At 44.6% G+C, this 13,235-nt stretch overlaps 1 protein-coding gene across 1 annotated transcript in view; it reads right to left on the reverse strand.

Annotated features, from left to right (window-relative positions):
* LOC129699142 (uncharacterized) overlaps window positions 1–13,235 on the reverse strand; it is a 285,806-nt gene that overhangs the window by 152,778 nt on the left and 119,793 nt on the right. The window contains exons 16-18 of the mRNA XM_055638811.1: window positions 12,768–12,869; window positions 9,475–9,582; window positions 8,808–8,918 (exon numbers count right to left, since the gene is read on the reverse strand). Of these exons, the coding sequence (XP_055494786.1) occupies window positions 8,808–8,918; window positions 9,475–9,582; window positions 12,768–12,869 (321 nt within the window). The remainder of the gene's footprint in view (window positions 1–8,807; window positions 8,919–9,474; window positions 9,583–12,767; window positions 12,870–13,235) is intronic.

A 13,235-nucleotide genomic window follows, 5' to 3' on the forward strand; every position in this document is an offset into this window, starting at 1 on the left:
CAGTCCAGATCTTCATCCCTACCCTGGACACACCGATCTTGTTAAGTTAGTGCGTCACTGTCTCTCATTAGATTTGATGCAGACCGCGAGAACAAAAGTTCCCTCCGCTTGTACTGTAATAAAGACTATGAGTTATAACCGCTGTGTGTGGGTCTCATCATTCAACCATAGGGATATGAAGAGGGATGGCGATGCACTTAGGTAGGGTTGCCGTGACTCGCATCACAACGGGGATCTCTGGCATCACAACGGGAACCCTTCAGTCACACCTGCGCAGTTGGGGGCTATGGGTGAGTGGTGGAATATTGCGTTCGGGGCCAGCCCTCCCGTGTGCCAGGGACCCAACGGGTCCCACTTGGTCTAGTTTTCTATAAACACAATATACTATAGAAAAAGAAAGCTGAAATAAAAGGAAAGCAAAAAATATTTAGCAGATCTGGAGAGAGATACAGACTTAACAGCTTGTCAGAAGTGAAAACATGTTAGTGACACACAAATTTATGATGCATAGGATGGTGTGAGGGTAAGAGAAATCAAAAGGAAGTGTGAAAGGCAGAACTGGCAAAATATCAAAAGGGCAATGTTGGAGGGTGATACTGCCAACAGGAAATACACCATTTTTATTGGTTAAGTTGAAGTAGCACTGGTGCAGGCAAGATTCTAATTGCAATACAAAAGAACTGCAGATGCTGGAATCTTGCCGCGAACACCAAGTGCTGGAGTAACTCAGTGGATTAGGCAGCATCATGGATAGGCAACGTTTCAGCTCGGGACCTCTTCAGAATCTAATGTCATCAATTGCAAAATCTGAAAATACAATCCCATCTGGTACCCTGCTCCCCTTTTTACATTCTGTCTACATTTCTTTCAACAACTTTCCCAATACTCTATAACCCTCCACACTGATCCAGTTTACTGGAGCAAACCGGTCAATGCCTTGAAACGTTGAAGCCAGGCTTAACCATGCTCTGTGACCTTGTGTCAAAGTTCACTGACTGGGAGTGCAGTGTACTGTGCATTTCCCAGCCATACCTCATCCGCTTCCTTTGGTATGCTCAAATCCATCCTCAAAAATGATCCTTTACTGGGGAGGGGGTGTGCTGGTGCAGGTTGCCACTAACCCCTCCAGTTCCAAGTTAGGCTACATCTTACCCTGCACAAAACCACGGTGGTTGGGTAATTCTGCCAAGTCTGCAGAAAATGGACATTTCCCAAAGGAAAAAACTGACTGCCTCTGTGTTGGAGGTAAGTAGGAGATAGTGGGGGGGAAAAATCCAACCAACTAGCTTGTTGATGCTAGTTGGAAACAGACAAGGAATCTTTACTTAAACATTAGTGAGAGAAAAACAAGTAGAAACTAAATGAACAGATATGGGCAATATATTATGCACTAGGATATCAGAAAAAAGTTCACAAAATACAAGCAGTCTGAGGTTCACAAGGGCATTTCCTTGCATAAGTGAATTAATATTTAATTTGCATAATTAAATACAGAGCTAGGTCAGTAAATCCTTTGATGCTGGGTGGCACAGCAGTAGATACTCGCTGCCTTACAACGGCAGAGACCCGGGTTCAATCCTGACCACGGGTGCTGTCTGTATGGAATTTGTACGAGCTCCCCGTGACCTGCATGGGTTTTCTCCAGGATCTCCGATTTCTTCCCACATTCCAAAGACGTACAGTTTGTAGGTTATTTGGCTTGTTATAATTGTAAAAAATGTCCTTACTGTGTGTAGGACAGTGTTAGTGTGTGGGGACCGCTGATCTGTGCAAACTCAGTGGGCCGAAGGGCCTGTTTCCGCGCTGTATCTCTAAACATCACATAATCTAATATGTATACAATAGATACTGCATATGAGGTCCATATAGAATATCATATACTTAATAAAATTCTGATCTTGTATGTGTGTACATGTGTGTGTATATGTGGTTGTCTTTACATCGTCGCAAAAACTACGCAGTAACGATTACATTTTTACATATTCTGATTGACATTTTTCCCCTCGAGGCTGAGACTACCTTCACTGAACATTTTATGCTTTATTTCTCGACATTCTTGACTTATTACTGATTAAAAGTTTTAAAAAATCAAAGGACATTGAATTTAAAACGACCAGCTTCAACTGATGATGTCACAATGGCTTGGCTAGCAGTGATCAGCTTCCCTGAAGATTTCATCCTAAATTTGACTTTATTCACGATTAAGGTTTTAAAAATGCCAATTTTAACAAGATTTTTACATTTTCTGATTCACAATTTTCACCTCTAGGCAGAGAACACCTTCACTCAACATTTTACGCTTTATTTCTTGACATTACTGATTAAAGTTTAAAAAAATCAAAAGACATTGAATTAAAAATGACCAGCTTCAACTGATGACGTCACAATGGCTCAGCTGGCAGTGATCAGCTTCACTGAAGATTTCATCCTATATGAGGACCATACCTCCCTTGGGGACAATAGGTAGGGAACGGGGGAGAGAACAGGTTTGCACTTGGTCTAGTATATTACTAAAACTCTCATCTTGTTTATTTGGATGTCTGTGAATGAGTGAGTGAGTGAGTGAGTGAGTGAGTGAGTGAGTGAGTGAGTGAGTGAGTGAGAGAGATCCCGGAACTATGCCATAATGGTACATGATAGCGCTACAATTTTTGCACCACCTTACTCACAATTGTGTTATGATGTGTTTTTTTTTATCAAGTTTTGTTCAGATTTTACAAGTTATTCACATTTTTTACTTTACAAAATCCAGTTTGAGAAAGAATAACTTGACCATTGCAGTGGCAGTTACTGCTATGGGATCTCATTTGCAACAATGTTGCAATCACAGAGCACTGAATCCTGGCAGAGGAAGGTTGAACAGTGGGGGGGGGGGGGGGGGGGGGGGGGAGTGCTTGGGGATGCAGGGGAAGTAGAATTGGAAAAAAAATTTAAGTCCTCGCAGCAAGTGCTTGATGAATAATGGGTAATGAACCGCTCCTGCACAGCTGGGGACTATGGGTGAGTGGTGGGATGTTGCGTTGGGGAAACGGGTGAGTGGAGGAATATTGTATTGTAAACGGGTTGCATTGGGGGACCAGGCCACCACTGGGGCTATGGGTAAGTGGTTGAATATTGCTTTGGGGGAATGGGTTGCGTTGGGGGACCAGGCCTCCCGTGGGGGCTATGGGTGAGTGTTGGAATATTACATTGGGAGACCAGGCCTCCCGTGTGACAGGGCCAGTTGGTCTAGTAAATCTTAAAGTTTAAGGTGAGAGACAGGCATCCACAAATTGATAGAAGGCAGGAAGATTATGAAGAGCTGTACTTGTGGGGTGTTACCATCCATGGTCCAGCATATGTTTTTCAAATTTAAATGCTGCTAAAGTTGGATCAAGCACCTTGAAAGTTTCAAGAGGTTTGAAAAAGCAAACCAGGAAATTATGATCAATAAAGTAACTGGCGATGACCCAATAGCTTCAGAATTCTTGACGACAATAGGTGGTAATGTATGAAAACCTGCAGGCAATTTCCTCTGAGCCTCAGGAGAACTGCTATGTCTTCCAAGAACTAGAGGAACCAACTAAAAGGTAAACAGAAAACTCCAACAATTGCAAAGCATAGCGGAACAGCTGGTACTGCCACTGACTTCCAGCTCTAACCACCCGGCTTCAGTCCTGACTTTAAGTGCTGTCTGTGTGGAGGTTGCATGTTCTCCTTGTGATTATGTGGGTTTCCCCAGGTGCTCCAGTTTCCTCCCACAAAGCAAAGGTGCACAGGTCGGTAGGCTAATTGGCCCACTGTAAATTGTTCCTGGTGTGGAAGTGAGTTGTAGAATTTGGGTGGATATAATAAAAATAAAATGGGATTGATGTAGGATCAGTGCACGCTTGTGGTGCTTGGTCAACAGGAACTTTGTGAGACCAATATTTTGTCCAAACCTCTATCTGAACTGCATTCTTGACATGCAGGGCCTGATTACAGATTCAGTAAGAGCACAGATTGATCATATTTCATCTCTGGTCCTCTAGAAAGATTTACGATGTAATGGGTCCAATGAAAATCACCAACAGCCAAAACCTTTGCTCAATGGCTGACAGTAGATCATAGATATAGTAGATTATGGATCGTAGATCATACAGCATAGTGATAGGCCTTTTAGCCCAATATGGCCATGCAGAGCAAATGTCCCATCTAAACTAGTCCCATCTGCCTGTGTTTCCCTCTAAATTTTTCCTATCAAGCACCTGTTCAAATGTTTTTTGAATGTTGTTATTGTACCTCCCTTTACTACTTCCTGCTTCATATACCCACCACTCTATTCGTGAAAAGAATGCCCCTCAGGTTCCTATTAATTCTTTCCCCTCATCTTAAACCTATGCACTCTAGTTCTTGATTCCCTGCCCTGGCAAAAAGACTGCGCATTCATCCTTTCTATTGCCCTCATGATTTTATACACCTCTACAATATCACTATCCTGAATGTTAAAGCATTAAGTGCAAGCCTGTCCAACCTCCCAAGCTCAGTCCCTTGAGCCCTGGCAATATTTTCACAAATATCTGCTTCCTTTGCAGCTTAATAGCACCTTTTCCTATAGCAGGGTGACCAGAATTGGACACAACAACCTGCGGATCTCTGATGGAACAAACATTTCTCCAGTTGAAAGTGAATGAGTCTGTCAAAACTGCATTTCAAACTCTGAATGTTCTGGCTAACTAAAGGCATGGGGGAAGATTAAAGTATTGCCTCATTCCCAGAGTATCTTCAGAAACCCTACCTCCTACCTGATGGCTAAAACTATCTTGCCCATGTGTGTCTGGTTTGTTGGGGCAGAACCAAAGCGGGGCAATTCACCTGTGGGTTTTACTGGAGAAGTATAAGTGTTGGGATGTCATGTTACCATTGTACAAATCATTGGTTAGGCTGCACTTGGAGTGTTGTGTGCAGTTTTGGTTGCCACTCTCGGAAGGATGTGATAGCTTATATGAGAAAAGTTTAACAGGAAAGTTGCCTGGATTGGATGACTTGAATTATAAGGAGAGACTGGATAGGCTCAGCTGTTGCTCCGAGTGAAAAGGAATCTGAGGGGTGATCTTATGGAGGTTCATAATATTATGATACACATACTGTACGTAGGAGCGATGGTCACAGTCTTTTTCCCAGGGTAGAGAAGTCAAAAACTAAAGGCTAATTTTTAAGTTGAGAGGAGAAAAATGTAAAGGATACCCGAGGGGCAGGTTTTTCACTCAGGGTGTGGTTGGTATTTGGATCAAGCTGCCTGAGGTGGTGGTAGAGGTGAGTATAATTACAACATTTAAAAGTCATTTGGGCAGATATGGATAGGAAAGGTTTTGTGTGACACGTGTCAAAAGTGGGCAAATGTGATTAGCGTAGATAGGCATCTTTGCCAGTATGAGCGAATTGTGCCCGAGGGCCTGTTTCCAATGAAGCACCATTTCCTAACTTTATGAAAAGCAAAATGTATTGACAGCAAGCTAGGAACTGACTAAGCATCTTCAGTAGTTTGGCACACGGACACATTTTCACCAGGGGAAGCAAAGAGGCCCATGGCTATCTAGACTACGCTTCTTCCCACCCTGCTTCCTTTAAGGACTCCATCCCCAACTCCCAATTCCTCCGTCTACGCCGCATCTGCTCCCAGGATCGCACCAGGGTCTCTTCCATACCCCGTAACACTGCTCTCTTTCCCCATCCCCCACTCGCAACAAGGGCAGAGTCCCCCTAGTCCTCACCTTTCACCCCACTAGCCGTCACATACAACAAATTGTCCTCCGTCAGTTTTGACACTTCCAACGTGACCCCACCACATACCACATCTTCCCATCTCCCCCCCCCCCCCCCCCCCCTGCTTTCAGCAAATACCACTCTCTCTGTAACTCCCTTGTCAATTCTTCCCTTTTCTCCCGCACCACCCCCTTCCCGGGCACTTTCCTTGCAACCGCAAGAGATGCTACCTACACTTGTTGCTTTACCTCCCCCCTCGACTCCATTCAAGGACCCAGGCAGTCATTCCAGGTGCGACAGAGGTTCACCTGCATCTCCTCCAACCTCATCTATTACATCCGCTGCTCTAGATGTCAGCTGATCTACATCGGTGAGACCAAGCATAGGCTTGGCGATCGTTTCGCCCGAACACCTCCGCTCGGTCCGCATTAACCAACCTGACCTCCCGGTGGTTCAGCACTTCAACTCCCCCTCCCATTCCGTATCCGACCTCTGTCCTGGGCCTCCTCCATGACCAGAGTGAGCACCACCGGAAATTGGAGGAACAGCACCTCATATTCCGCTTGGGCAGTCTGCATCCTGGTGGTATAAACATTGAATTCTCCCAATTCCATTAGCCCTTGTTGTCTCCTCCCCTTCCCAGCTCTCCCTCAGCCCCCGGGCTCCTCCTCCTTATTCCTTTCTTCTCCCCGCCTCCCCCCCACCCTCCATCAGTCAGAAGAAGGGTTTTGGCCCGAAACGTTGCCTATTTCCTTCGCTCCATAATGCTGCTGCACCCGCTGAGTTTCTCCAGCACTTTTGTCTACCTTCACCAGGAGAAGGCTTACTGCACTCAGATTAGCCTTGTTTCATCCATGGCCTGGCAGTCCTGATGGCCATCTCCACATTCTGTCTAAATGGCCAAGATCTTTATTAACAAGGATTTAAGAAAATTGCAAGAGGACATTGGGTGGCAAGGAAGGCAAACAGATTCATTGAGTGATAGTAGAAATTGAGTAAAATAACAATTCTTGGAAGCATGGACAGGAGAGAGAAATATATTAAAAATATTGATACAACCCGAGGGATCTTGGAAGCAAGTCCAAGTGGAAATTTCAGGGGAAGAAAAAATCTTTGATTGTTTGTGTAAATCACACAATCAAGGTGATATTCTTAATCCTGCACAGACGCTGTTTAACAGAGTTATCCTCGTGTCTCTTGATAATCCATTTTATAAAGGGAACTCCCATTCAAGAGCACCTTTATAAAATAATTTCACAAAGATTGACACAAAAAGGTCACATACTGTAAATATCACAGAACAAGTTTTAAGTTAAGGTATAGAATTTCCAGAGTGGGAAAGTGTACAAAGCAAGAGGTGTAACTGGAATCATTTAAGAGGCTTTCTCACGGGGCGACTTGACGCAAGAGGTAACCAGAGTTGAACATCGTGGGAACCTCGTACGATAACCGTACGGCATTCGTGGAACCACCATGGCGCTAACGGCAGGTACTCGTGTAACTTGTTGACTCGGGAGAAAATTCAAGCAAGCTTGAATTTCTCCAAGAGTGACTTGTACACTTGTGGTTGAACATTGAAACATTATATGGATGTAGTGGCCAGTGCGATATCCGTAATAACTCTTGCGTTTACCATGGGAACTCCTGCGAATGGTGAACCCGGAAGCTAGACAGAGGGGACAGAAGGTGAGTAAAAATGGTGGTCTCAATATCGCCAATGGAACATGTGTCCATCGAGGACGTCCCACCTCATTGTCATTGTTGGAGAATCTTTTTCACTGGAACACTTGCAGAGATGGCTCCCAGGAAAGCTCAAAGAAAGGGGTTAAAGCATGTCAGAAAGGTTTTTGCCATGCAGGAGAATAAGGAGGAGACGCAGCAAGAGAGACAGGTGGAGAGGCAACAGGAGATGCCACAGATAACACTGCCTGTGGGCTCCTTGGAGCAGGGAGAGGGTGAGCAAGGTGGATTTCAGATTGCCTCCCCAGTAGCCGTTGTAGGAATTGCCTCAACAGACGCGTATATAAAGGGTAGATTGCAGAAGGTAAGGCCATATAACTTCACCAGGGAACAAGAGGGGCAACTTGTAGAATGGTACCAATTCAACGAAATTCTTTACGATAAATCCAGAGAGGATTACAGAAACAGGGAGAAAAAACAGAACCTGCTGGAGACGAAGGCTGCGGAGTATCCCGGGTGCTCATGTGAGTATATATAACGATATATTAGTACATCAACAGGAAAACCATTTAATGTTATCCATGATTTAAAAACATACATTGCTATTGATGTAAAAGTGCTGTTTTTGCAGTTAACTTAAACTTCTCTTATTTTATAGTGTGTGAAAAAAAAGTGACATAATTTGTGCCACGCGATGATTTAACAATACTTCACAGTTCACAATGGTCATTCAATATTTAACGGGAAAGCTCGGGAGACGGACAAGTCACTCGCACAAATAACAGAAATGCCGAGTACCCGTGGGAACTCTTTATCTACCCCCCGTTATATCGTGTGATATCGTGCTAGACCACGACCACTTCACCCTGGTTACATCTTGCGTCAAGTAGCCCCGTGAGAAAGCCCCATCAAACCGAGTATCATATGCATTGCAAGACAGGAGTGATTATTTATTTTTTATTTTTGTCAACTGGACATGCCATAGAAAATGCCAAAATCAAACCCCACCACGCTCCCCACAGCCTTTAAGTAACATGGAAACAATGACTACTCACTGATGATGACGATCGGCAACACACACATGCAGCCTGACTCATTCGAGGGAGCCCACGTTTCACATCTGGTACATGTTACATGGCTCAAGCACTCGTTCAATTTGCCACCCTCTATCATCATCAGTTACTTTTGGCAACAGGTCCCGAAGAATAGAATTAATTAAACTTTATTTTCAAACAACAGAACCAGATTACGAATATATTCCAGTGGGCTGCATAAAAATAATCACTACACCTTGTGCCAAACTTTTGATGGTGAATTGAGGATCATTGATCCCTTTTTGCTGATTGATCAGTTCCCAGTGGACTCCATTAAATATGGCCACTGTTTAGCACAGAGATAATTACCTTAACATCGAAAATAGGGTCGAAAATCTTTCTCGGTTGCTGGAATACAGACAGGTTTGCATCTGTCAGAGACATTGTCAAATCCACACTTTTGCTTCTTCCTGAGTACTTCTGCATTGAGAAATGGAAACATAGAATTGTTTTAAGCAAAACGACACCGTTTTTTAATTACACTACCAAACCACAGGGCACAGCAGATACATGGCACATTTATACATTGTTGATGGAAAGGCCACAAAAAGTAGAAGGCCATTTAATTTTCACAGCCTCCAGAGCAAATGTAAACCACTTACAGGAGGAGGAAGATTGAAGGGCCTGCCCCACTTTCACGACCTAATTCACTACCTTTTTTACTCGTGGATATTTTTTCATCATGTTGAAAAAACGCCCCGACCTACTTGATGCCACGAGTACCTACGACTAGTATCATGACCTACCTACCACCTACCTCCGACCTCCTATGACCTCGTTATGACCATGCTGCAAGCATGAGTCATGGGCAAACTCGGCAGAGGTCGTGAATTAAGTTGTGAAAGTGGGACAGGCCTTTGACTGTGAACATGCAAACTTTTAATGAAGTATTTATTTACTTGAATCCTTCCATTTTTATACTCCATGGATCATTGATCCCTTTTTCTCAGTAGACTTCATCTGGTTTGGTAATTACCTGAATAGCTTCAGAATGTTTGCGGGACGGTGGATTTCCAAGATTTTCCAATGTTAGATTTGAATCTGTGGAAGGCAAATCCAGACTCTTCTGTCGAGTAATGTACTTCTGCATTAAGAAATGGTGCAATAAATATATTTTAATCAATTCTACAAACGTTTTCATTGGACATGACACAGCAGTAAGATGGACAACACATTCATGCATTGTGGAAATGTAGACTAAACATTTCAGAATGTTCTCAATCTCTGGAGTGAGTAATGGACCGCTTACAAACAAACTTTGAATTAATTATTGCTTTAGATCACATGGAAATGTCAAGGGGCTGTTTATTTTAGGATAAAAGCTGCAGATTAACAATGAACTCTGTTTTTTTCTTGAGTATTAATGGTTATTGCATAACTTTGGGCTGCATAGTAATTAAGAGCAATTTCCTCACAGCAGTGAAGTAATTAAGAGGAAATCATTGCAATTAATCAGACTCTTAAATTCTCAGCGATGTGTGATACTCTTATTGGCTCTCTGAAAGGATCCAGTGAGGCACAGTTGGATTGGACTGCTTCAGCAAAAAAAATAAAATTGGACAGACTGTTTGCCGTAAACTAGACACAAGATGCCAGACGTCTGGGCTCTGTATATAAACAGCGAGAGAAGTCTACAACAGTCTCACTGATCACAGTCTCAGAATCATACAGGGCCTGTCCCACTTGGCCGTCATTTGCACGTAATTTACGCAACATCATTTACGTGTCGCGACGCACGACGCACGCATTACGTATGCATTACGTGCATGGTGCGTGATGACATTGGCAGTGACGCACAGTGGCGCGCGACATCCCAGGATTTTGTGATGTACAAAATCTTTGCGCGTCATCTGCGTGACGCGCAAACGACGGCCAAGTGGGACAGGCCCTTACCTCTCTGTCAATATTTAGTTTTAAGAGTGTAAAGAAGGGTCTCGACCTGAAACGTCACCTATTCCATTTCTCCAGAGATGCTGTCTGACCCGCTGAGTTACTCCAGCTTTTTGTGTTTATCTTCGGTTTAAACCACCATCTGCAGTTCCTTCCTCTACAATGTTTAGTTTTAGTTTAGTTTAAGGGTATAGCACGTAAACAGGCCCTTCGGCCCACTGTCCGCATCAACTAGCGATCCTTGTACACTAACACTATCCTACACACTAGTGACAATTTACAATTGTTAACAAAGCCAATTAACCTCCAAACCTCTAAGTCTTTGGAGTGTGGGAAGAAACCGGAACACCCAGAAAAAACCCACGCAGACACGAGGTGAACGTGCAAACTCTGTACAGACAGCACCCATAGTGTGGATCAAATCTGGGTCTCTGGTGGTGTAAGTCAGTAATTCTTCTGCTTCGCCACCATGCCACCTGAATGAATCAGCATGTGTAACTTCTTAGAGGTACAGATGACATATAGCCACATGAGATTGAGCAATAACAGGTCTGTGATGACCTTAGATGTCCGGGGCTGCACGAACGCTACACTTTGTTGCTTACCTCCAACCACTACTTCACTCCCAATCACCCACACCCTCTGTGCTGCACAACATCACTTATCCAATATCAACAATAAAAACAGAGGAGGTGGAGAGGCTTTTCAGAGGACAAAAAAGCCGGAAATTGCCAGGACTTGACAATATTTCCCCCTCTACTCTTAAGCTCTGTGCCAAACAGCTGGCCCGGTATATACAAACATTTTTAAACTGTCCCTGTAAACATGTACTGTCCCTGCCTGCTTCAAAGTCTCCACCATTGTCCCTGTACCCAAAAAGGCAAGTATTATTTGTCTTAATGACTACAGGCCCGTCGCACTGACCTCTGTAGTCATGAAGACACTCGAAAGGCTTGTGCAGGCCAAGCTGAAAAATATCACAAACTCCCTACTGGACCCTCTGCAGTTTGCATATTGGGCCAATAGATCTGTGGATGATGCAGTCAACCTGGGCCTGCACTTCATCCTACAGCACCTGGACCACCAGGGGACCTATGCGAGGATCCTGTTTGTTGATTTTAGCTCTGCATTCAACACCATTGTGCCAGAGCTACTACACATCAAACTTTCTGAGTTGACTGTGCCTGACCTCCTCTGTCGGTGGATCACCAGCTTCCTGACAGACAGGAAGCAGCATGTGAGGCTGGGAAAGCACCTCAGACCCCCAAACGCTCAGCATAAGAGCACTGCAAGGCTGCATACTCTCTCCTCTCCTCTACTCTCTCTACACCAACGACTGCACCTCCACAGACACCTCTGTCAAGCTTCTCAAGTTTGCGGACATCACAACCCTGATTGGACTGATCCAGGATGGGGAGGAATCCGCCTACAGGCAGGAAGTGTCACAACTGGTGTCCTGGTACCATCGCAACAACCTAGAGCTCAATGCTCTTAAGTCAGTGGAATTGATTGTAGACTTTAGGAGAGCTGCCCCTCCCCTCACCCCACTCACCATCAACAACACCACAGTCACATCTGTGGAGTCTTTTAATTTCCTGGGAACCATAATCTCCAAGGACCTTAAGTGGGGGGCTATCATCGAAGTCCACAGTCAAAAAGGCGCAACAGAGAATGTACTTCCTACGGCAGCTGAGGAAGCACAATCTGCCACAGGCAATGATGGTCCAATTCTATACGGCCATCGTAGAGTCTGTTCTCACCTTCTCCATCATGGTCTGGTTTGGCTCAGCCACCAAGCACGACACCTGGAGCTGCAGCGAATTGTCCGATCAGCAGAGAAGGTTATTAGCTGCAACCTTCCCTCCATTGATGAACTGTACGCTGCAAAGGCTAGGAAGCGAGCGGGCAAGATAATCTCTGACCCCTCTCACCCTGGCCACAAACTCTTTTAATCACTGTCTGCCCCCTCCCTCTCTGCCCTCTCCCTCCCTCTCTGCTCCCCCTCCCACTCTGCCCCCCCCTCTCTCATCCCCTCCCACTCTCTACCCTCCCCTCTCTGACCCCCCTCCATCTCTGCCCCTCCCCTCTCTGCCCCCCTCCCTCTCTGCCCCTCCTCTCTCTGCCCCCCCTCCCTCTCTGCCTCTCCCTCCCTCTCTGCCCCCCTCCTCTATGTCCCCCTCCCTGTCTGCCCCCCAGACCTGTTCATTATGTTCTCGGGGTCCCAAAATTATAAAATCACAGCACAACATAATAACGTTCCATTGGGCTGCACAAATTACCACAACATCTACTGCCCTATACCTTAAATTTTTTAATTAGTTGATCAATTCTCAATAGACTTAATTAGGTGTGACCCCACTTTAGCACAGCTGTAGTTACCCGACTACCCAAGGGACGTTTGGAGTCCGCTGCATCTTGTTGCTGCTTCAAATCTGTGTATGAAGTGCGAGTCTCTGGCACATCCAGTCTTCCAGTATGCATCTGCATGGAGAAATCAGAAAGCAGGATTATTTTAAGCAATGTCACATATATTCCACTACTCTGCTCCACCACATAGAAAATGTCTATGTATTGTGGAAGGTGAAAGCAAAAAAAAATCACAGCTTCCAGGGGGCGTCTTGGCCTGTTTCTATGCTGTATGACCATGACTTTGTCAAAACTGTGCAAATGTATGTATAAATGGCATCCTGATTTAGACATGAAGGTTGGGCCTCTGCTCAAGGAACAGGGTGGAACTAGACACTTAATTAAATATGTTATTAAGTTGGAAAGGGTGCAGAAGAAATTCACCAGGATGTTACCTGTACATTTGACAAGGTTTCATATGTTAGGCTACTCTTGAATGTT

Source organism: Leucoraja erinacea, chromosome 7, assembly GCF_028641065.1.
Source record: "Leucoraja erinacea ecotype New England chromosome 7, Leri_hhj_1, whole genome shotgun sequence".
NCBI lineage: Eukaryota > Metazoa > Chordata > Chondrichthyes > Rajiformes > Rajidae > Leucoraja > Leucoraja erinaceus.